Source organism: Myotis daubentonii, chromosome 12 (genome assembly GCF_963259705.1).
Source record: "Myotis daubentonii chromosome 12, mMyoDau2.1, whole genome shotgun sequence".
NCBI classification, from domain to species: Eukaryota; Metazoa; Chordata; class Mammalia; order Chiroptera; family Vespertilionidae; genus Myotis; species Myotis daubentonii.
In genome coordinates this window covers 67,484,743-67,509,462 of record NC_081851.1, presented here as the reverse complement: position 1 = coordinate 67,509,462, position 24,720 = coordinate 67,484,743, and the positions used below count along the sequence as shown (strand labels likewise).

The following is a 24,720-nucleotide window of genomic DNA, read 5'->3' as shown; positions in this document are numbered from 1 at the left end:
GCCCTGTTGGCCTCTTTGTTGTGGAGCCTGAGAAGAAAGGGGGAGGACAGTCGCAAACCCTGAAAGGAGGGTGTGAGAAGTGTGTCTGAGGCTCTCTGAGCGAAGAGACGCCAGGAGGCTTTGGTGGGTTAGAGGACGTGGGAGAGGGGTCGGGTGTCTGGGCCAGAGTCCTGAGCCTCCTTTCCCCGCCTCACTAGCCCTCAGAGCTGGACCAGTAGCACTTCATCTGCAGGAGCTGCCCACCCCCACCGAAGGAGGGGGCCTGGTCTAATTTTCAGCCTATTTCATTTTGTAATAACTCCTGTAGCTATAGATATACCAATTGGATTCAGAAAAAAAAAATGAAAATCAACTATATCCCACCATCTGGAGATAATCGTTGTTAACATTTGGGCTCTTTTACATATGAATGTGCTTCTGATATGCTATCTGTAACCTGTTTTTTCATTTAACATCCGACACCCCTTGTGACTCTATTAAAAGTCATCCTGAAACCTCAAGTCCCTTAAGGCCAGCTGAGCTAGCTCATGGGATGTTAGAATCAATGACAAGGAAACCGCCGTTCCCTCACAATTAGTGCTCGGAGCTCGGGCGCAGTGCATGCATTCTACTGAGCTGGCCTCCTGAGAGCAGTGCAGTGAGGTGGCCGGCGCCCTGCCAGGGCAGCCAGGAGATTCCCCACGGGCCTGGGCGGTACTAGGCTCCCTGCAAAGGATGGGGCTGAGAAGGGCACTGGGCCTGCCATCAGCCTCGCCCTCCAGCAGGGAAAGTGGAGACCTGGTGCTCAGCCTCCAGGATTGATTGACAGGTGAGGTGCTACTGGTGGCCAAAGTGGTGGGAGGGTCCCTTGGAAAGGGTTAGAGGTTCTGAAAGTGGAGGCCCCGACAGACTGGGTGACTGTCACAGCTCTGCCTAGGTTTGGCCCTGTTTACCCTTAAATGGGGTGGTAGTATATTTGTGGTGTCTGGGGAAGACAGAGTGTAGTTTAGATCCTGAAACTGCAAACACGGGGGCTTTGCCTGGTTCCTCAGTTTGCCTCAGTTTGGTCCTTGCCCACCTGGTACCAAGTCCTGGTACCAGCAGAGGGTCCAGGAGTCTCCCCCGGCCGGAGGTGCCACAGAAGGCAGCGCAGTGAGGACAGACCTGGCCTCTGAATGTCCTCAGAGGCAGGACTCCCCGGAGCTGCCAGTGAACCCAGCCCATGCGCAGGGCAGGGCGGGTGGAGTGGAGGGCAGGTCCTGGAAGCTCAACGGGTGAGGGGGGGGCCTGAGCCGGCACAGGGGCACCAGGTCTTCCAAGGAGGAAGTGCTGGGGATATCCAGCCCCATGCAGTGTGCAATGGCACCGCCCAAGCTCAGCCCACCGACCTTCAACCCCCAGAGCGCAGAGCTCTTCAAGTCTAGCCGTGCCCTTGCCCACCACAGCCAGTGTGCAGAGAGGGAAACTGAGTCAGGCGGGGCAGGGCTTTCTCCAGGTTACATAGTCAGTATATGGCAGAGTCCCTGTGAACACAGGGGTCCAGTCCCGCAGCCTGTGACTTTGTTCTGCCCTCCTCCCTCCTCCCCCACCCTGAGAACCCAGAGAGAGGCAGAGGACAGAGAGGACAGACAGGTGCACAGCAGAAGTAAAGCACAATGACAGGCAGGTTTATGTGAAAAGAACCACGGAACTGTTTGACCACAAAGAAGCCACACAACACAAACACCTCTAGTTAGGAAGCAATTCTCTTTCAAAGACCCAGCGCCAGATAGGTCTCTCGCCCTCGCAGCTGTCCTGATGCCCAGGAGGAAAAGTGCCCACCCTCACCCCCATCCCCGTACCACACACTCACATACACACTCTCTCACACACACACATGCACACACACACATGCACACACTTGTAGTCTTCCACTGGCCACAGAGCTTTCCATTCTCTCACCACATGTGAGAATGGGCTCCTCCTGCAAGCTGCTCAGGGCTTGGCAAAGGATGCTTAGGGCTTGGGCTGAGGATGAAGAAGACTGAGTCACCCATGACCTTGGTGGCTGCGAGCCGACAGAGCTGAGTGACCAGTGTCCTGCCTCCAGCCCAGCTTCCCACCCCGCCCCCTTCCCTGTCTGCGGCCTGCACAGTGCGGCTCCTTCAGGGGGAGCCCTTCGGTTTCTGCTCCCACGAAGCCCCTGGCACTTCTGGGCGGGGGTGGAAAGAGGGGAGGACTCGGGGGGAGTGTGTGGGGGCATCTCCCTCCCATGACACTCTCCCCGCTCTGCCCTCTCCTCTCTCGGGAGCAAGACAGCGTAACTGCTCCTGGCAGCGCTATTTTTAGCGGTCCTCTGGCTGTCAGCTCTGGGACACGGTCTCCGATCTCCGATCTCCGTTCCCCAGAGCGTTCCCACCGGCTGTCACTCTCAGGAGAGAGGGGCTGGGAGGCAGCGGCCCAGGTCCCTGTCCTGCGCACTTTCCCCGCGGGTCCATGCAGCACAGCCTCACTTAGCCTGGGGACCTTCGCTCCTCTCAGCCTGTTTCCCCGTCACTCACATAAGATGCTTAGTACGGAGCCTGGCCTCGCGCTGGACAGATGTCCATCTTTAGCTCCATTTGCTTCCGCTTCCGGGGGCCTGCGATGAGGTTGACCTCATGGCCCCAGGCAGGTGTGAAGGTCATGGTTTGGAAGAGGGTCAGCGACCCTGGGCACCTCACCCCAGAGAGGACAGTCCCTACAGGTGACCTGCAGCCGTCAGAGCCGCAGCCCTCAGACCAGCCCTCCCTTTCTTTAGTCCTTTCAGACATCATCAAACACTTCAATCCCTCTGTTCTGAGGCCCGTGTGCACCCCTGGGAAGAGAGTGACACCCCACATTGGGGCTGAGTAAGTTCCTTTCCTGGCTCTCTCCTGGGAGGGGGGTTGGGGAAGGGGAGGACCTGGCAAAGTCAAAGGGGCTTAAAAATAGAGGTCTGTGTTAAGTCAGGGCCAAAATGCATCTCCTGCGCTGATTTAAATCTGCCTGGTGGGCCTAATTTTAAAAGTCAGGACCCGGTCTGCCCTCCAGAACCAGGCTGGGGCTGTGTAGCCTTGGACTCTGAAACCGGCTCCTGGGAGGGGGCAAGGGGCCAGCTTCCAGCCCTGGACAAAGTGATATTGAACTGGTTTCCTCTCCCCTCGCCTCTCTCTGTACAGAGACTTGTGGATTCAGGCAAAGGAACTGGTGAGGAGCATGAAAAAGAACCAGGTAAGGACCCACCTGGCTCTGTGCCTGGGGCTGCCCGTGTCTGTGCGAGGCAGTCAGACCGAACACGCCAGGCAGCCAAGGCCCTGCGGCCACGGTGCCCTGAACCGGCCACCCTCCGAACATGCCCTTCCTGGTGGCCGTCACAACACAGGGCCACTTGTCACCTGCACCGTGGTGTTCTGTGTGGTCCTGCCATCCTGATGGACTGCACGACTTCTCAGGGAGGTGGTTGAGAGCGTGGGTTCCTGAGGGAGACCCGTTTAAGTGGGAATCCTGAATTCTCTACCTATTCGCTGTATAAAGTTGGTTAAGGCCCTCAACCTCTCTGAGCCTCCGTTTTCCCATTTATGAAATGGGCGTCATAAGAGACAGGAGCACAGGAAGGAAGATTCAATGAGGTGTTGGATGCGCCTGCAGCTGTCATTGTTGTGGGAGTGGCGATTGTTATTCTTGATAATGACCGTGTTTGTTTTAATTCTGAGGTGGAGGCCTCTGTCACACACCTGCCGGGGCCCTGGGACCCACCTGGCTCTACCCAAGCGCTGAGCCTGGACGGCTGGAGCCAAGGGCAGCCGCTGTCTCGGTCGGCAATGCGTTCACTGAAGAGCTCAGGCATGAGAGCCAGGCCATTGCAGGTTACAGGCTCAGGGCAGATGCCGGAGATATGCCGTAAAGAGCTGTTTCCCTTAACAAGGGAATCCCAGGATTTCTGGAGTAAACACCACATTCTGGAAAATAGCTGGGAGGTCTTGAATCCAACCCCGAAATTTTACAGATGAGGAAACTGAAGTCCGAGGAATTCACGTGACCTGTCCAAGTTCACACAGCTAATTGGGGCGAAAATCTGAAGTTGCTGAGTCACTGTCTTTCGCGCTTCAAGGGCATCATGCCGCCTCTTAAAGAGCAAAGCAAATGTTTATTTTTTTTGTTATGCACGTGACACATGTTTATTACAGAGAAAAATCAGAAAACGCAGATAAACAAGACTAGTAACCAGAGATCACTGCTGTTAACAACTCAGTGTACATCCTCTTCCGTATTTTTTCAAGGCACATTTATTCCAAGCACATGTGTATAGTTTATAAAACTAGGATGTTACTCGATGTAGATACTTTTATAACTGCTTTTTTAAATGTGGTGCTTTCCATGACAATAATTACATTTGCCAACACCATTTTAGTAGCTACACAGTGCTTCATCTTTTTTTAAATATATATATTTTTTATTGATTTCAGAGAAGAAGGGAGAGGGAGGGAGAGATAGAAACATCAATGATGAGAGAGAATCATTGATAGGCTGCCTCCTGCACACCCCCTACTGGGGATTAAGCCCGCAACCCAGGCCTGTGCCCTTGACCAGAATTGAACCCGGGACCTCTCAGTCCTCAGGCCGACACTCTATCCACTGAGCCAAACCAGCTAGGGCAACACAGTGTTTCATCTTAGAAGTGTTTGACAATTTGCGCAGCAATCCTCTAAATTAGACATCTATGTTGTTTCCAGTTTTTTACTGTTATAAACAAGGCTTCGTCGTTGCAGCTAAATCTTTCATGTATTCTTATTTCCTTAAAATATGTTTTGGGAAATGGAATTGTTGAATCAAAGAGTATATGCCCTTAAAAATCTTTCAACTATATTTTGCCAAATTGCCTTCTAAATCAGTTAGAGAGTTTGAGTTTCCCACCATATAATTATCTTTTTGAAAAAATGTATAATTATGATTTTATGGGGTGGGTGTGTGAAATTGAAAGATATGAAAAGAAAGCCCTTTTGGTATCAGGTCGTACTACTATTGCTTTTTCATGCTGTTGCCTTTTTCTTCAGGAACTTGACTTTCAAAATGACTGGAAGCTAATCAATGTGTTCTTCAGTAATGCAAACCGGTGTCACCTGTGTCCCTCCACCCAACAGGTAAACCACAGGCTGGGGGTCAGAGGGATTGCAAATGCCAGGGTGGGGGCAGAGCGAATGAACTAAGCCTGCCTGATCTACACCTGGGCTGGGCCTGATGGCACCTTTTTCAGGGGATGGATGGATGGATGGATGGATGGATGGATGGATACCTGAGGATTCAAGAAACCATATATAGGGAAAGGTATTTTACCATTTTGATATCAGGTAAAGGAAATGGAGGTATAGATAAGCTGAGTCAATATCATTCTACAATTGAGAAACAAAAGCCCCCTAGTTAAAAACTGTTTTGCCTCTCTTAACTCTGATGTCATTTAAGTACTGAATTTAGAAAATAAAACAGGATGTGTGCTCTTGTCATCACCTCTTGAACTGTAGTTCCCCATGAACTCTAGCGGTAATGGGAAGCCTACTGCTGATGCCCGTAGACCATTCTCCAGGCTCTTTAGCACTCCTGGATGCAGGACATGAAATATGTGACTTCATTTATTATTTCTGTAGGTGGCTATCTAGGACTTGGAGGGCATTCAGGCTAGCAGCAGTGAAAGTGTCAGGGATGACTGTGATGATATCAGTGGCACACACTCTTCTTCAGGGGCCTGAAGCCTGGTTGCCACCAAGCTGGCCTTGCTACGTATGGTAGACCAATCACCTGCCCCCGTTCTCTCAGCCACCCTCCAGAGCCTCTGCCAGGAGATGGCACAGGCCTGAGTGGAGTTTCCCGCGGTGCCCGCCTGTTCTGTGCCCTTCTTTTACAACTTATGCTCTTGTTTTCTTCCAAACGCCATGTTCCCACTGACTCCTGGCCCACCACCAAAACCCCCTCCTTCTAGTGATGTTGGGCCCAGAGAATGCACTGAGCCCACCTTGCCTGACCAGCTCTTGTTGAACAGTAGTCCTTGTAGATCTCCTGGGTTTGTGGCATATAGATCTTGAAGGTTTATTGTTCTACTTCACCTTGTGTATTCTCCCATGCCACGTGAAATTTACAACCTCTGTTTCTTCCATGCCCTTCTTTTTGTTGATTATGCACAGCAAATTTCTTCATGAATTTACCTATTCATGCATTAACGTGCTCACACAAGCATTTAGGCATTGCTGCATTCCTCTGTATATCCACTCATTCATTCATCCATCCATGAGTTGTCTGTTTATGCATAAATTCATTTTCTCTTTTTACATGTAGGCATAGACTATTGTATGTATGATGAGTTATGTTCATGCTGGCTTTCGTTTGATTTTTCCAATGTTTGAATGCATTCATGGATGCTTAAACTCATTCATGATTTCTTCCATACACTTTTTTCACACTCAATCATTCTTATGTGAATTCTTGCATTCTTTCCTGTATTTATGCTCAAAAGCATTCTTGGCTATGTGATGCATTCCTGTGTCTGCATGTATCCATTTATTTCCTGTTAATAAGTTTGGTTAGATAAACATGCACAAATGTTTTCTTCTTTTAAAAGACTAAAATGTTACAGCTAAATACCACATCTAATCCTCTCCCTTTTTATTTCCAAGCTTCTTATATATCTACAAATGCTAGTAGTATTTTGCATATATGTGCATGTGTGTGCATGCGATAAAGGAGAGAGATATAGAGATTTAACACAAATAGTATTATATCATGAGCAGTTTTATTACTGACCAAGTATTTTTGACATCTAGTCATATGATGCACATAGATGAGTTTATTCCCATCACTTGCTAGATAGTATTCCACTGTGTAAATTTAATAAATTTTATTTCGCCATTTCCCTATTGATGGCCATTTAAGTTTTTCTAGTTTTTCACTATTATAAACTATCTGTCCGTTTGCCTGAATACGCGCATTTTTCTAAATAAATTCTGATTTTCAGATTGAAGTATATTAGTGGGTCAACATTATAAAAATTATATAAATTATAAAAATTTATAATTTTATATAAATTATAATTTATATAATTATATAAATATATAATTATATATATTTATATATATATAAAATATATATATTATAAATTATAAAAATTTATAATTTTTATATAAATTATAATTTATATAATTATATAAATTATAAAAATAGAAATAGAATAAACTATAAAATATTAGGTTGATTGCAGGCTGTAAGGTAAGTGTTGACTCGTGATTATTTTTGCTTTGCTTTCTACATAGACATGTGTGATGTGAAACATGTCTTACCCTGTGGGTCATGCTCAAAATAATCTGAAGAAAAGTGCCTAGAATCAATTCTTAAACATAGACTTGGTAGTCATCAGCTCCATACACTTTAAGTTCTCGTAGGGCCCGCCTAGTCACCTTCCAAAGTACTGAACCCATTTACATTCCTGTCCTGCCCTCCGTAGGACCTGGATTTTTCTCCTATAGGTGGGCTCCTTTGGTGGGAAGTAGATAAGGGCCTGTGTCCACATTTGTTCTCTGGGGGATTCTTAAGACCAGAGTCATGGAGAGGAAGAGCAGGAGCCATCCATAGGCAGTGGCCATGCTGCTTCGGGGCTGCTGTGATGGGTCAGCTGTTCAAAGGCAGGTGCTTCCCGTGCACCTGGTGGCCTGGCCCGTTGCCGTGAAACGGACGCTTACAGGGTCTGGACTCTTTACTGCTCTCCAGTTAAAGTCTAGTTTTGTTAATGAGTAAAACGGGGGGAAAATCAGTTAAAAAGAAGGGAAAACATGAAGAAGAAAAAACTCAAAGCCAATGACACGGCAAGAATCTATCAGTTACTTATTGCAAATGCCTCTAGAAGCAGGAGTCAGCACTGGGAGGGTTACGGTGGCAGGAGGCTTCAGGAAACCTGAAAGTGTTTGTACCTTTTGACCGGAGCATTCTTCTGACTGTGAAAGCGAAAGATACAAATAAAAATGTGTCCTTTCATTTGGAAAAATAAGCTTTCTCCTGGCTTTGGGTCCAAGGAGGGGATTATTACGTGTGACCTTACAGACGAGGGACGTTTCTATAAGAGTTTGCTGTGTTCCACTAAGGAACAGGGACACTTGGTGGCCAAGGGACAAGCATCCCGTACCCGAGGGACTGGGTGGCCCCATTCACTCTGCAGCCGTGATTAAGCACCTTGGCAGAGAGCAGCACGCAGGGGCCCCCAGCTTCCCTGTGGAAGCTCGATGCCCTGAGTGTGGGCAGCGAGGGCCTTTCTACCCAGAGTCCCCAAGGCTCTTCAGAAGGCAAAGTGAGATGCTTAAGGTCATGTTCAGAGAGAGACACACGTCGCCTGAAGAAAATGAGACAGCAGGCTTCATCGCCGGCTACGCCACAGAGCGGGCTCAACTGGCTTCCGGAGGCCAACCTCTCGCCTGCGCGGGGACTTGGGTGGGGAGAGAGTCCCGGTGCGGTCACAGCCGGGTGATTGGCAGCTGTCGCCAGCATCGCTGCCTGTGTTCCCCCAGGAAACAGAACAGCTCCTGGGCCTTCCTTGTCTTCCTTCAGGGGACAGCTGAGCTACAGGCAGCTTGGGAGTTTGTCTAGTAGTTTATTTTTGTTTGGTGTGTTTTATTTTTTTGTTTGTCTTGTGTTTCTTTACCCTGAAGAGGTAAACCCGGGTCTATGTTTGGCGTGCTCTCATGTGTTTATTTACTTTCATCACCTGCAGGGCATTAGTGGGAAAAGGGTGTCTTTAAATACCTGGTGACAGGAGCCCTTTTCTTATTCTTACTCCGGGCAGATGTGGCAGGGAGAGGTCTGATAAAAGAACGCCTGGTGGAAGTTTTGAGGCCCATCTGGGTCCTTAAATCCGAGAGTAATTGTGTTCCCCCTTTGGGAGTAAGTCCTGTCTCCCATCTCCCATCCCACAATGTGAGCTGTAGGGTTTCCTTGACCTTGAGCTTGCCCTTTCCTGGCGTGGAACTTCTCATTCGGGGGTGTTTGATTGTGTCCTAGCCCAGTGGTTCTCAACCTTGGCTGCACATTAGAATCACCTGGAAATCTTTTTAAAATCCTGATTTCTGGGCCTCATCCTCCGGAAATTCTGTGTCTTTGTTATGGGGTGGGGCCACAACATGAGTAACAAAGAAACAGAATTTCCGGAGGATGAGGCCCAGAAATCAGGATTTTAAAAAGATTCCCAGGTGATTCTAATGTGCAGCCAAGGTTGAGAACCGCTGCCCTAGAGGATGATGGGTTGGGGAAGTCAGAATGGACAGAAACCCTCGGGAGCTCTGGAAACTATTTGTTTGTGGGAAATGGGGGTCTAGTAGGGCCTTGGCCACTGTCATCTCAGCTGAGAGTGAAGGGTGGGGAGGGGAGGGCAGGGGTCCTGAGCCTAGGCATCCTTGGCCCCATGTTCCCATCCCCGCCCTCTCTCAGCACGTTTCTCCCCTCCCAGCACAGGCACGTGACAGGCAGCATGAACAAGCTGACCAGGATGCTGGACTACCTGCTGCAGGAGGTGAGGCTCACGCCCCCGAGCTGTCCGGTGTCTGCCTTCCGCAGAATAGAGGGTGCTGCCCTCCGGAGGGCTGCGGGCTGAGGGCTGGCAGGGAAGGTTCTGGTTACTCAAACTGCCTCCACGGGTTGAGAGAAAGCTAGTGGCAGGCCGCCCAGGAGGGAGAGCAAGACAAGGGAAAGGGTCCGGAGGAGCCTTTGAATAAAAGCCTGGGTGGGGTTTAGCGCCCTCCACTCTTGCAAAAGATATTTCCAACAGACTTCTGGGCAGGAAGCGGAGCGCACAGCCCCTCCCTGGGGCTCAGAGACCCCGCTTCCCTGAACAGCGCGGGGCAGTGATGGCCGGGAGGGTCCCCGAGAGCCTCCAGGCTTCCCTCTGTGCCGGGAGCGTGCTGAGCAAGCTCTGCGGTCTGACTCCTGGGAGGCAGCTTCCCCGTGGCGGAGGGTCCCAAGTCCTGTCACCAGCGGGGTCCTGCTTCCTCGCTGACACCTGGTGGACGGGGCCCTGCCCACCGTGAGGGTGGTGAATGCCACGTCTCTGCATCACCAGCAGGGCTGGCAGCTTTGGACCTCCCCCAACCAAACTTCTCCCAAAGAGGCCCACCAAGGTAGCCAGGCCCCAGAGGGGCTCACGCCAAGGGCTCCAGGGAAGACCTGGGCAGTGACCAGGACCTGGCATCTTCCCCCGTTTCCTCCTAGGTCCCCAGAGCATTTGTGAACCTGGTGGACCTCTCTCTGCGGCACCAGGGGACCCAGCTCAGGTGAAGAGGGGAGCGGAATGGGACCAGCACCTGTGGGGGGCTGCCATGTGCCAGGAACTGGGCGGGGCACGTCACCACACACTAACCCCCTAAAAGGAGATTTAAAGGCGGAGGGAGACCCAGAGAGGTTGAGCCGTGTGCGGGAACCAGTCAGTCTGGTTGAGGTAGTCAGATGGCCCGCCCCCACCAGAATGATCTGAGGGTTTAAAAAGCAGGTTTGGGAAAACATCCATAAGCCAAGAAGTGATACTTCTAGAAACTGGAAAGAAAAAAAATTTAGCCCAAATGTATTTTATCTTCACAGAATTTGATTGGCAGGTAGTTCTGAAATTTGTCATAGAATTTAAACTCCTTGACCCCAGATCCCGAGATTTCTGGCTTTGGACTCAGAAAAGAAGTTCACGTGGCAAGAGCCAGGGTAGGGACAGCTCGGGGTGGGGGCAATGGCAAGGAGAGGACGGTCCGAGCGGAGAGGGGGGTTGAAGAGAAGGGACACGGAGTCGGGGAGGGAGACATAGAGGTGGGTCTGTGGTGAGGAGGCAGGGAGGGTGGTGCACCCGGAGATGGAGGGAGAGGGGGCATGTCTCCACATCCCTTCCTCCCTTCCCACCCCAGGAGGGACAGTGGGAGCCAGATCACAGTGCACCCTGAGGCCCCAGCTTCTCCTCCCCACTCCCCAGCCCTCTCACTCCTCCACAGGCAGCTGATGGCCCCGTATCCGAGCTCTCATTCTGGCTTATTTTCCCTGCAGCCTCATAGCAGAGCCCTGCAGGTGCTCCGGGGACACCTCGAAGTTGTCCAGGGTTGTGACACAGTGGTCCTATCAGGTGAGCCCACTCCGGGAGGCTGGCAGCTCATAGGGGCAGGTCATGGAGGAGAACAGGGGTGGCAGGGACGATTAGGGTGTAAGTCCCCCCTTCTCCCACGGAGTCAGGAACCAGAGAGCTGCTCTCGGCTCACTCCCGGGTGATGACTTGATTTTTCTACCTGTAAAGTGGGGACAATACTGGCAGTGGCAGCTCTTTAGCTAGTGAAGGACTGGGCAGATGCATTCAGAAAGAGTTGGGGTCATGATCACCTAGTGTACCACTGCTCCTGTGGCTGCTGAGCTGAGTATGCCCAGGCTGGGCCCGCACCCCAGACCACAGCCCCAGGGTGACGCAGAGACCCCGAAGATGTGCTTCTGGTTTAGAGACGAGACCCCAGGAGGGTGAGGATGGCTCAGTGGAGGATGGCTCAGTGGAGGATGGCTCAGTGGAGGATGACCTCAGTGGAGGATGACCTCAGTGGAGGTCAGCAAACGCTCAAACCCAGCTCCTATTGACATGGTCACATGAGGACTTTTAAGCACAAAGTTATGCATGAAGCCGTACGGCCCTTTTCTCCAGAGGCGACATGTTTTGTATAGTTAACGGCACGTCCCTCTGCGGAGCTGCCCTTGAGCAAAGCATGGCACCCTTGCTGTGTGCCCGGCTGCCCCATCCTCCTTGAGCTCCCAGGGAATATAGCTGGGATCTATCTCTGGGGTGAATTCAGAAAGCACGCGGCGAGTGCTCGTGGCCGAGGGCTGCTGAGAGCTCCTGGTGGGAGCAGAGGCTGGGCAGGCGGGGCCTCGCTCCTGCTCCCGGGCACACACTCTCTGCTCTCTCCTCCAGGAAAGTTGGGACAGTCTCCTGGCCGCCAGCAGGTACAACCAGCAGGAGTCCTTCTCGGTGGTGTTCCAGCCCTTCTTCTACGAGGCGGCCCTGTCACCACACTCGGTGAGTGACGGGAACTATGAGCAGCGGGCCCACACTCTCTCCCTCTCCCTCTCCCTCTCCCTTTCCCTCTCCCTCTCCCTCTCCCTCTCCCTCTCACTCTCCCTCTCCCTCTCCCTCTCCCTCTCCCTCTCCCTCTCCCTCTCCCTCTCCCTCTCCCTCTCACTCTCCCTCTCCCTCTCCCTCTCCCTCTCCCGCCCAGATGGGACCCACTGAGCCCAGGGCCTGCGCTCTCAGGGGGAAGTACTGCAATATTCCCTTATACTTGCTGACGACTTCCCCATGGGGTTGGAGAGCCCATGAGACAGGCTCTTGGAGGCAGAGCGGCCCAGAGGCACAGACCATGGACTTGAGCTGATGGCTCCCGGCTCTGACACGGGCCAGCTGTGTGACCTGGGCACGTTGTCGGAACTCTGCCCGGCTCCCCCTCTGTGAAGTCGGGGCCATTCTTGGTGTTCCCGCCCTCTAGGGTGGTGCCAGGATGGCATGAGTAAGCACGTGTGGGGAGCCCAGGGAGCCCTCAGTCCCGCTTGGCTATGTGACCCTAGGACAGAACTTTAGGGCACAGGGCACCCTCCTCCTGTAGGCTCTCTACCTCCACCCTGGAAGGAAGGGTAGTTTGAGTTGATCCTACTCCCCCAGCTCACTGGGCAAATACCCCTTGTCCCAGTGGGGCCCCAGACCATGAGCACGGGGGTGGGTCCGCACGTGTTCAGTAGGGTCTCTCTGACCTACTGTGTGTCTGGGACAGTCCCCCCTCCAGGCTTCTGGCTCCTGCCTGTTGGAGTTGTTGTGCCCCCTCCAGGACTTAAACCCAGACATGCAACCCAGGCATGTGCCCTGACTGGGAATCAAACCATGACCTCCTGGTTCATAGGTCGATGCTCAACCACTGAGCCACACCAGCCAGGCTCAAATGATGTTTAAATGATGGTTTAAAACAGTGGTTCTCAACCTTCCTAATGCCGCGACCCTTTAATACAGTTCCTCATGTTGTGGTGACCCCCAATTTCATGGTTACAAATTGAACATCATTAAAGCATAGTGATTAATCACAAAAACAATATGTAATAATATATGTGTTTTCCGATGGTCTTAGGCGACCCCTGTGAAAGGGTCGTTCGACCCCCAGAGGGGTCGCGACCCACAGGTTGAGACCCGCTGGTTTAAAAAAAGGAGGAGGAGAGCCTGGCTGGCATGGTGGGCTCGATCCCCAATGTGGGGCCTGCAGGAGGCAGCCGATCAGTGATTCTCTCTCATCATTGATGTTTCTATCTCTCCCTCTCCCTCCCTCTCTGCAATCAATAAAAATACATTTTTTTAAAAAAAGAAGGAGGAGGTATGTTAGTTCCCATCCCCCCTCCCACTCAGACCACACAGGAATCCCTTCCTGTCTGCTGCTCCTGCTGTTCAGCTCAGGGGTGGGGAACCCCGTAATGGTGAGGGTTTGGCCTGCTCCTGCAGGCCCTCACCTCCATGCCTGACCCTGACAGCGGTCCCATGTGGCTGCCATTGCTGATATGGAGAAGTGAGAGGAGGAGTCTGGACAGAGCAGGGCCACCCCATCTCTGCTAGGGAGAGCTTCAAGTGCATGGCAGGCCCACCCATCCTTGGGGCGCAGGGGTTCTCATCTAGTTCTCTTTCAGGGGGTGTGGCCACACCTGGACCCCACCACCCTCGCCTTGAATCTCTGGAACATCATGGTGAGTCGCAAGGGGTCCCCGGGGCTGCGGGGCCAGCCTGGGGATTGGCCTAAGGAGAGGCAGGGCCTCCACCCCCACACCCACCCTGCCCACTGCTCTGATGGAGGCGCTGCAGGATCCCAGCAAGTCCCAGGGCAATGATTCCAGGCCACCAGGGACCCTTCCCACATGTGGCCACAGCCAGCTCTGCCCACCCGGGAGTCTCACCGCCTCTTCCCAGAGCGGGGGCCCAGCCCTGGCAGCCTGAGGGCTCCCTGGGCACCTTCAGCCCTGCCCTTCCCAGAGGCCGGGGATGTCCTTGGGGTGTGTGGGAGATGCACGTGGAGTGGGGCCTAGGGAACACCTCACGCAGCGATCCAGGCCAGCTCTCCATCACGTGACCTGTAAGCACCATCACGTGATTTCAAGGCCCAGGGTGGTACCTGGGATGAGCATGGACTTTCGAGCGATGGAGACCTGGGTTCGCATCCTAATGCCATCTCACAGGTCGCGTGAACTGAGGATCTCCCCTCCCTTTCTGAAAAACCCAGATCCTAACACTGGCCCAGGACCCGGCGAGTGTGTAGCTCACTCCTGGCCCACAGTGTGTATTCGACACGTGTTGGCGCTCCTCATGTAACTGCCTGGTTTCCCCACTCCAAGGCCCCCCACCCCCCGCCCCAGGGCTACCTGGGTTCGTCAGTGGGGGGGATGGAATGTCAAAACTTCGAGCCTTGGTACCAGACAGACACCTGATTTTGCCATTTATTTTTTTCCCATCCAAGCTGCCCTATTTTTAGAATTCCAGTGACAGGAACTTGGTTTTCTTCTTCTTGGGTTAGAAAATGTTTTCTCCATCTTTTCAAATAAGTGCTCTGCTGAGTACCACGAGCAGCTGTGCTTTAGCCAGCAGCGAGTGAGCAGGGCGGGACCGCCCCCTGCAGCCCTGGTCAATGGTCACGCTCGCCTTAAAGAAAGCATTTGCTTTCTTCGTCATTGGGCCTGACCCTGGGGTGGATATCTCCGAGGGAACCACTTGCTGCCACCTGCTGTGGAGGCAGAGGAAGTTAACCTGCCCCCTCCTCCGGGCTGCCCTCCCGCAGCCCTCTCTCTGGGCAGAAGGGCTGACTATTCCAGCTCAGCCCAAACTGCCTCCTTCCCCTCCCACGTCACCTGTCTCCCAGGCAATGAGAGAGAACCTACTGTGTGCCCTGTGCTGGGTCCAAGGCAGATACGAAAGACACACCAAACGGCCTTTGCCATCACCCAGCCCAGGGTGGAGTTGGGAGGGTCGGGCGACTCAGAGGAACAAGAGTAGGCTTGAACTCAGCCAGCAGTGACGCTGGACGGGGCACCCCGTGGTGACAGGGCCGGAGATCCCCCAGCGGTGGGACCTGAGTTGGCTTTGTGGGATGTGGCAGAGGAGGGCAGGCGGGATACTTGCATTGTTTCCAGGTGACATGACCCTGAGTCCAGGGTCAACTCTGAGAAACACGACGAACGAGCCTTTCTCGGTGGCCCCTGGAATGCTGCCGCCGCCCGAGCTTCACTTTCTGTTCTAAAGATCGCCTTCTTTTCTAGATGGAGCCCACGGGACAGAAAGATGAGCCGCTCGGGGCAGATGAGAGCTGGCCCATGAAATGTCCCTCTCAGGTAGGCCAGGCCTGGGGAGAGAGGAAACCTCTCACTGAATCAGGAGAGAGATGGGGCCACCGACCGGGCTTTGCTGTGAGGTGGGGTCTCGCCTGGCTGAGGCATTGGCCGCTTTAGAGCTGTGGGCCTGTTCCGGGTGCGGTCACAGCTCTGCATACGTGGCACACATAAGGTTTATGGAATTCAGCCATTGTGGCAGAATCGAGCTGTTTTAGTAGCGTTATGGCCCCTTCCACACCTGGGGAGGGCAGGGGGACAAAGCCATATCTCACCTGGCCCCAAGCGTCCCAAATGTGAAGATGGGTTTCTTAACTCTGTGCCAAATATGTAATAGGCATGTAGTTAATGTTGCTGAATGAATGGATGGGGAAATACCATAAATGAGTAGAATTCCTTTTGTCATTTACTGGTAGTGGAAGTTTTGGCTTTCTGGATCAAGTGGTAAGTTTTTGTTGCGAGGCTGTAAGAACCGTATAATTCACCCTGTTTCCCTCTTTGCTTTGGCTGCCAGGAAGCTTACAACTAAGTTCTTCTTTCATGGAAATATACGTACTTCGCTGGTAGAGAGCCAGAGATGCCAACTATGGCAAACGGGAACTTTTAAAGCATGAATGGGCTCCTTCAGGGAACTCGCAGGCAGTGCAGAGAAGAAAAGCCAGAGAATGGCCTTCGTTTAAGTGATGGTGTGAATGTTGCAAGTTGGCCAGAGGCATTGCTGGGTGATACAGCCTGATGATTAAAGGGTACAGATTTCTGAATCCTGGTTACAACACATTATTTTTCTCTGCAGGAAAATCCATATCTGTTCACCTATAAAAACAGCAACTACCTCCCAAGGTCCCCTGAGAAGCTTGAGGTATGGAGATGGAGAGGTTTTCTGTGGTTGACACGCATGCAAATGAATCAGGGGCCGTATTCCAGGCTGAACCTGTGGAAATGTCCACGTGGTGCTTTATGTCCTGGAACCCCAAGGGCAGGCTGGGTGGATAACGGATCAGGGGTGTGGCTGTCTCCCTGGTGCTTGAAGGAGGTCTCCCCTCACTTTATGAGTGTTTAGTATTTGAGCCAAAAACTGTGGACTAGCCTGGAAGCCCGATCTCCGAGGATTAAGAAAATGCAATTAAGAGAATAACAGTTCTGCAGTTTTATTTTTTGTTTGTTTGTTTTTGTTTCTTGGAGTGACATTGGTTCACAAAACCATACAGGTTTCAGCGTTCAAGTGTACAACTTAACAAAACATCATCTTCACACTGTATGGTGCGCCCATCACCCCTAGGAAAGTCTCTCTCCGGCCCCATTTCCCCCTCCTTGGCCACCTCCACCTGCCCCTACCTCCTTTCTCTCTGGCGATTCCCACACTGTTGTCTATGTCTGTGTGTTATGTGTGTATGCGTATGTTTTTTTGCTTAATCTCTTCACCTTCTTTCATTCAGTCCCCCAACCCCCTCCGTCTGACAGCTGTCAGTCTGTTCCTGTATCCATGCCTCTGTTTCTATTTTGTTCATCAGTTTAAATTCATCTGAGGCCTTCATCAGAAGAGAAAGTCAAGAGAAAAGGCCGAGAAATATAGTAAAATCTACAACCAAACAGTGTGGAGACCAAGAGGCCTCTGACATTAGCTCCCACCTCAAGGGCCACCTCACACTTACTCACATCTTGCTTATTGCTTATCTCGTGACTCTCTGATACTCTCCGTCAGATTAGATAGGGCACCGGCACTGCTCTGAGGAGCCGAGACACTTGCAGGCTGATGTCCTCCTCTGGGGACTGATACAGGTTACATCAAATTCAGCCTCGCACCATCCCTGCCTCCTTATTGTATAACAGAGGGTGAGGGTTACTCCCGGTGGTGGAGGCAGTGCTGATGGCCGGGGCCTGCCCCACAAAGCCCGAGAAACACAGTGTGGAAGACTCTCTTGCTCATCAACTTGTCCCCGCACCTTCTAACGGTCACCACAGCAATGAGGACCATCTGAGGGCAGAGAACTGGCTCTGGGTTCCAATCCAGGCTCTTCCCCTGACAGGCTCTGTGTCACTGGACGAGGTAGTGAACTCCTCTGTGCCTTGTTCATTTTGACATGGGAAGTGGTGAAAGTCATAGCCCTACCTCATGGAGATGTTTTGAAATCCTAACAATAAGTGTAAAGCGTGTGTGGTAGGATCGGCAGGCTACGAGTTCTGTGAACGGATTGCCATTGTTTTCATCTGGTGATAGGGAGTGATACGTTCCTGCAGGTTACAGCTATTGATGACCCACCTGCTCTATACCACTAGGACTCAAGGTCGGTGAGGGCAGGGACTCAGAGCAGGTGCCTAACCATTACTTGTTGAGTGACTAAATGGGTGGGTGGGGGAAGGATGGATACCAGGCATGGGAGGCAAAAACACCAATAAAATACTCGCTGGTCCTAAGGAACTCAGTCTGGTGGAGCCAAGCAGGTTATTGCACAAGGGGATACGTCTGTAATCAACGTTTCCGTGAAGCTTTCAGGGAGCAACTAACTGAGGCCGGGGAGGATGGAAGGAGACTTCCGGAGAGTACCCACCACCTCAGCCCTGAAGGGTGACTGAGGCTGAACCGGGTGGATGGGAATGTGGGGAAATGGAGGGCAGAAAAGGAAAAGGGAGAGTAGAGGTAAGAGCTTGGGCTAAGATGGAGAACCAAGATGGCGGCATAGGTTAACGCCGGAGTTTGCTGCTTTGAACAACTACTTCAAAAGTGAAACCAAAAAACGGAAGGGACATCACCCAGAACCACAGGAACGCTGGCTGAGTGGAAGTCCTACAACTAGGAGGAAAGAGAAACGCACATGGACACTCAGAGGAGGCGCAGTGCTGAAGTCAAATTCTGAGGTGCGGAGTGCGCGGAGCAGGCTGGCGGCGGAGGGCGCGGTTGTTGTTTTCAATCGGGAGGGAGTCGCAGACTCTGAGCTCCAGATCCGGGCGAGTCTTTAGGGACCCAGACTCAGGCGGAAGAGGCGGGACTGTCTGGCTTCGGTCAGAGCGAGTGCAGCTTTCTCTCCCAGCTTTGCAGTGGGTGCTGGGACTCAGAGAGGCAGAGCCCCTGGGGACAGGACTGAGAGCCACCATAACTGCTCTCTCTGGCCCACCCTGTTGATCCTGTGCGACCCGCCCCGCCCCGCCCAAGCCCTGCACAGAGGCATTTGCCAGATAGCCTCAGGCAAAGGCTAGATTAGCACCTCCCTAGAGGACAGAAGTTCTCTCACTGCTGACACAGCTGATTCTCATAGCCACTTGGCCTGGAGGTCAAACCCTCCCTGGAATTAGCTACAACAATCAAGATTTAACTATAAGACTGTGAACAAAGACCACTAGGGGGTGCACCAAGGAAGCATAACAAAATGCGGAGACAAAGAAACAGGACAAAATTGTCAAAGGAAGATATAGAGTTCAGAACCACACTTTTAAGGTCTCTCAAGAACTGTTTAGAAGCTGCCAATAAACTTAATGAGATCTACACGAAAACTAATAAGACCCTCGATCTTATATTGGGGAACCAACTAGAAATTAAGCATACACGGACTGAAATAACGAATATTATACAGACACCCGACAGCAGACCAGAGGAGCGCAAGAATCAAGTCAATGATTTGAAATGCGAGGAAGCAAAAAACATCCAACCGGAAAAGCAAAATGAAAAAAGAATCCAAAAATGCGAGGATAGTGTAAGGAGCCTCTGGGACAGCTTCAAGTGTACCAACATCAGAATTATAGGGGTGCCAGAAGATGAGAGAGAGCAAGATATTGAAAACCTATTTGAAGAAATAATGACAGAAAACTTCCCCCACCTGGTGAAAGAAATGGACTTACAGGTCCAAGAAGCGCGGAGAACCCCAAACAAAAGGAATCCAAAGAGGACCACACCAAGACACATCATAATTAAAATGCCAAGAGCAAAAGATAAAGAAAGAATCTTAAAAACAGCAAGAGAAAGAAACTCAGTTACCTACAAGGGAATACCCATACGACTGTCAGCTGATTTCTCAACAAAAACTTTGCAGGCCAGAAGGGAGTGGCAAGAAATATTCAAAGTGATGAATACCAAGAACCTACAACCAAGATTACTTTATCCAGCAAAGCTATCATTCAGAATTGAAGGTCAGATAAAGAGCTTCACAGATAAGGAAAAGCTAAAGGAGTTCATCACCACCAAACCAGGATTATATGAAATGCTGAAAGGTATCCTTTAAGAAGAGGAAGAGGAAGAAAAAGGTAAAGATACAAATTATGAACAACAAATATGCATCTATCAACAAGTGAATCTAAGAATCAAGTGAATAAATAATCTGATGAACAGAATAAACTGTTGATTATAATAGAATCAGGGACATAGAAAGGGAATGGACTGACTATTCTTGGGGGGGAAAGGGGTATGGGAGATGTGGGAAGAGACTGGACAAAAATCGTGCACCTATGGATGAGGACAGTGGGTGGGGAGTGAGGGCGGAGGGTGGGGCGGGAACTGGGAGGAGGGGAGTTATGGGGGGGAAAAAAAGAGGAACAAATGTAATAATCTGAACAATAAAGATTTAATTAAAAAAAAAAAAGAGCTTGGGCTAAGAGATGGAGGTATGGAGATCCAAGAGCGTTGGGTCAATTCTTGTGATTTAGAATGACCAGGGACTGCTTAGGCCATGTGAAGAAGGATGGACTTTATGTGGATATGAATACAGAGTAGAAATGTATTTACTATTCAACCAACAAATATTTATGAGCATCTACTGTGTACTGTTCTCGGCTCTGGGGATATAGCAATACCCAAAACAGATTTTTTAAAAAAGCCCTGCTTTCTCTGAGAATTTGGGCAGGGGAGTGGCCTGATTTTATTATGGAGAGAGAGAGAGAGAGAGAGAGAGAGAGAGAGAGAGAGAGAGAGAGAGACCCCCCTCAATGCTGGGAAGGAAGCCAGAGGCCTGAGGTGGTGATGCTATGAATACTGGAATGGTCCAGGCAAGAAGAAACAGGCCTGGATGTAGGCTGAGGCAGAGGGACCAGGGAAGAGGGGACAGGTTTGGAAGCATTTGGAGAGGATGTTGTGGGCACCCGAATCTGAGTGTTGAATGAGAGGAAGAAATCTTAAAAGATGGTTGGGTTGCTGTATTAAGTAATATTTTCCAATTTTAGAGACCCCACTCCTCACCCAATGTCAACGTGTCCCACTTCTCCTCTTTCTCTGTGTCTCATTTCAGGTGAGAGATGGAACGGAGATCAGGTGCCCTGCCATGGATCCCTCCGACAAGATTCCCACCTCAGGTACACACTTGAATCAGGTGATTTTTAAGCTCATGTGAGGCCTGGACTCCTCAGGGTAAGAGCAGCCGTAGGGTGACAAGGGCTTTGCACACAGCCTGAGGTGCACCCGAGAGGTTTTTCAAGGACAACAGAATCAGCTCTGCACGTGCAGGCACACCTAGTTTTATTGCGCTGCACAGATGTTGCATTTGTTGCAAATTGAAGGCAATACCCGCCACCAGCAAAAAAGACGATGACTCACTTTATTGCGACACTCGCTTTCTTGTGGTGGTCTGGACCCAAACTCGCAATATCTCTGAAGTATGCCTATGTGTGTGTAAGTTCATGCCTGTGTTTGATTATCCTTTAACTGAAAAAAGAGATGATATGATGTGATGTGATAAGATATGATATGTTCTGTTGTGATGTGATATGATACGGTCAGAAAGCATTTATTAAGCATTAACCGCGTGCCGGGCCGTATTCTGCAGAGAGAGAGCTCATGTCATTGTCCCTGCTGTCAGGCCTTGATGAGGTGATTTGCTCTCCAAAAAGCAAATCTGTCTGGAAGCAGAAAGAGAAGTAACCAGTCCGCACCCGCTGTCGGGGCGACGTGCAGGACACACCCTCAAGCCCCGCACAGAACGGGAAAGCTGTCTTAGAAATGTGCTATTTTTGCTGCTGACATTTCCGAAATGTTGTTGGATATGAAAATGAGAGTCATGGAATGTTCTAGGCAGAGACCTTGCCACAGAGGGGCTGCCTGAGGTCTGAGTCTTCTCCTCCAGGCCTGCTAGTCTGGGAGTGACGGCTGTGTGTGTGACCATGGGAACTCACAGGTGCGGGGAGGGAAGGGACCATATGGTGACCCAGGCAACTCCAAACATCAGCCCAGGAACACTTCTGCAGCAGTGAGATGGGGTCCTGGAGCGTGACTCTGGTTCATTGACTTGTTCACTTGTTCATTCATCGATGAGATGCTTGTTGAGTGCCTCCTACGTGCCCTGCAGGGTAGACAATTAAGTCTGGAGAGGCCGCAGTGTCTAGCAGGAATCTTTCAGGGATGCAAATCTTTGTAGTCAGGTTGCCTCCTTTTGCTGAGTGTTAGTAGAACAAATAAATGCCCTGGCTGTTAGCCTACCTCCCACACATGTCTCAGCCCTATGCACTCTAATTAAGCCAAATCTTCCCCAAACATTGGTGTATAACTGGCTCTTGTTCTCTAATGCAGAATAAGGGAATGGATGGTTGAGTTCTCTCTCTCTCTCTCTCTCTCTCTCTCTCTCTCTCTCACACACACACACACACACACACACACACACACACACACGCACACTTGCTTTTAGTCTTTGACTTTTCCCCCCACACAGTTGGTGACAACCCACTCCTCTTGGTTAGCTTATTAGCAGGATTTTTAGCAGCAGAAATAAGTTACTAGCCTCATATGTAGGCCCTCCTATAGCAAAACCTCAAAGGTGCATGTATATATTTATGTGTCTATGTATAGAGAGAGAAAAGGAGAGGAAGCATGCCCATGTTTTGATAGCCACAGTGAAATGCTATCTTCCTCTCATTAATCTTATCACTCTGCAAGAATGAGCTACAAAGTGTTTTGCAATCTGCCTAGATTATGTTCCTGTCATGACAGTGATAACCAGCCAATCCATGAGCGCATATCTCAGCATCTAAAAGCCACATAAAATCTGAACCTCTTCTGCATGCCCTTACCCTGGAGATTGGTGGTCTTTGGCACTTGAACATGGAAGTGCCAGACATCCCATGACCTTGAGATCTGAGATACGCTGGTGATAGGGGCTATTGGAATAAGCAGATGGGCAGATTTAGGCTGGCTTGCTCTAACCAAGCGGGCGTGGGACGGAAACACTCCCCAGGCGGGGCCTCATGTCTGAGTCCCACCTGGAAAGTGTTATTTAGGCAAATGACCACCACTAACTGGACCACAATGAAAACACACTTCATTGCTGTGCATGATCTATGACTGGACATTTTAAGCACACGTGTGACTTAAAATGGCGTAGGCAAATGGACTTAGCACAGGGCCACATTATTATTTTCCCTTGATAATGATCATCTTTCTGGTGAGGTCGTTCACTTTTCTAGAGATCACGTTTGCAATTTTTAATCAAGATGACGGCATCTGATACATACTTACAACAGGTTATCTTATCTTTATATCCCCAATGATTCAGCACCTGGTAAGAGCCCATACATGTTTGCTGAACTAATCTGAATTATTGAGTATTTCTAATTCAGCAAATCAACAACTTCTCAGAGTGGAAAAAGACCTTTGAACCAACTAGACCAAAGTATTTCCTGTTCAAACCATTTTTCTGATAAAATAACTGTTTTGCCTTCAGAGTTATTTTCAGAAACCTTTTTTAGTCCCTTTTCTGTTTTTTCTTTCGACCCAACCCAGGGATAACCTAGCTAGCCAAAAGTGATGGTTCAAACTAGGATACTGCCTTCATCAACAGGCCAGGCAGAGCTCCTGGCAGCCAGGATGCCTCACGCTCATTCCATGGGAGCCCACAGGTGATAAACCGCTTCCACTGATCTGTGGGGTTTTGGGGTGAGATATATAGGGTTGATGTAATTTTTATAACCAATTGGAATTTGGTAGCCAATGGATGGATGGATAAATGAATGAATGAATGCAAGTCTCTGATTTTTTTCCTTCCAGTTTGTTCACATGTACAGTTTGCTAGGTACTATCTCCTGTGAGCTTCACAACTTCATAAACACTTGTATTATTTTACATTATTCCATGGCCCTGTCCCTAACATAGTTGGAATAACTGAGAGAAAAAATCTTGGGGCCTGGTAGCTGACTTAAGGTTTTCCCAGTGAGAAAAGGAGTCGCATTTTGCAATGATAAGGAACCAGAGGGACATGGCTCATTGGCTATCTATTGAAGCTAAAGTCAAGCTGTAAATTCCATGCAGAGAGAAAACTTATAGTATTTGGCCCAGCTGGCATGGGTGAGTAGTTGAGTGACAACCTATGAACCAGGAGGTCACAGTTCGATTCCCAGTCAGGGCACATGCCCGGGTTGTGGGGCTTGATCCCCAGTGTGGGGCGTGCAGGAGGCAGCCCTTCAATGATTCTCTCTTATCTTTGAAGTTTCTGTCTCTCTCTCCCTCTCCCTTCTTCTCTGAAATCAATAGAAATAAAATAAATTTTTAAAAAACTTAGAGTATTTGCAAATGGGGATCCACAAAGCTCATGATATGCCACAGTCACCAACAGTATGATTCAGAACAGTTCATTCATTTAAGCCATTGATTCCTTTCTAAGTCCCTGATATTATTTATTTTACCCATTTGGCTAAAATGAGCTACTCAGAAGCTGATATGAAAAATGCCCCAGGGCACAGCACTGAGCGGCCCCTAAGGCTCTCACTTCATTGTGGACCAGCGCTTTAATGTCCAGTAGAGACCCTGGAGCTGTCTGTTAGCCACCGCTGCTATGGGTCTTGCAACTTAACCCAGCCCGTGACCAGGAAGTCATGATGCCCCCTAGGGAGTAACAGCCTGCTTGTGCCTAGGTGGGACCAGGCTGCTAAGCAAGTTCAAACTCACCCCAAGACATTGGGGTAAATACGTGTTTCCCTTCCCTGTAGTTTCCATCAAATTAGGCTTGGAGAGCTGTCAGATCCCTGACACAGAGCCCCTTATTTGGCCTGTCTTTGCCCTTAACACTTTTCTTGAGCTCCTACTATGTGCAAGACACATGTTTTGCATAAACTCACACTAAAGCACTTCAAAGGCAGAAAACAAGGACCCCCTCTTGTTCCAGCAGTTTAGCACCATTGAAGAAGTCTTTACATAAGTCCCTAAAATCAGAGAGCTTATGGGTTGGGCAGCCCTAGCTAATAATTAAGAGAAAGTTTGTGTTTCAGAATGGCCCCACTTGGTTAAGTTGTTGGGTTTCACAAAACAAAACTCCAAAGTTCCAAGTCTTTCTCCTGGGTGTAACTCTTCCTGTAAAGAAGGTAGTGTCCCCAATTCTCTACTCTTGCCTACCCTTGCCTTGCTATTCATCATATTTCCTCATCATTAGGATGGCCTTCAGATAAGAG

The 24,720-nt window shown here is 50.2% G+C and overlaps 1 protein-coding gene across 2 annotated transcripts in view; it reads left to right on the top strand.

Annotated features, from left to right (window-relative positions):
- PLB1 (phospholipase B1) overlaps positions 1-24,720 on the top strand; it is a 119,616-nt gene that overhangs the window by 23,054 nt on the left and 71,842 nt on the right. For both annotated transcript variants that reach the window (XM_059660227.1, XM_059660228.1), the window contains exons 7-17: positions 2,759-2,849; positions 3,159-3,210; positions 5,034-5,120; positions 9,458-9,520; positions 10,216-10,277; positions 11,029-11,104; positions 11,933-12,037; positions 13,681-13,737; positions 15,298-15,369; positions 16,160-16,225; positions 20,580-20,643. In XM_059660227.1, coding sequence (XP_059516210.1) covers positions 2,759-2,849; positions 3,159-3,210; positions 5,034-5,120; positions 9,458-9,520; positions 10,216-10,277; positions 11,029-11,104; positions 11,933-12,037; positions 13,681-13,737; positions 15,298-15,369; positions 16,160-16,225; positions 20,580-20,643 — 795 coding nt within the window. The remainder of the gene's footprint in view (positions 1-2,758; positions 2,850-3,158; positions 3,211-5,033; positions 5,121-9,457; positions 9,521-10,215; positions 10,278-11,028; positions 11,105-11,932; positions 12,038-13,680; positions 13,738-15,297; positions 15,370-16,159; positions 16,226-20,579; positions 20,644-24,720) is intronic.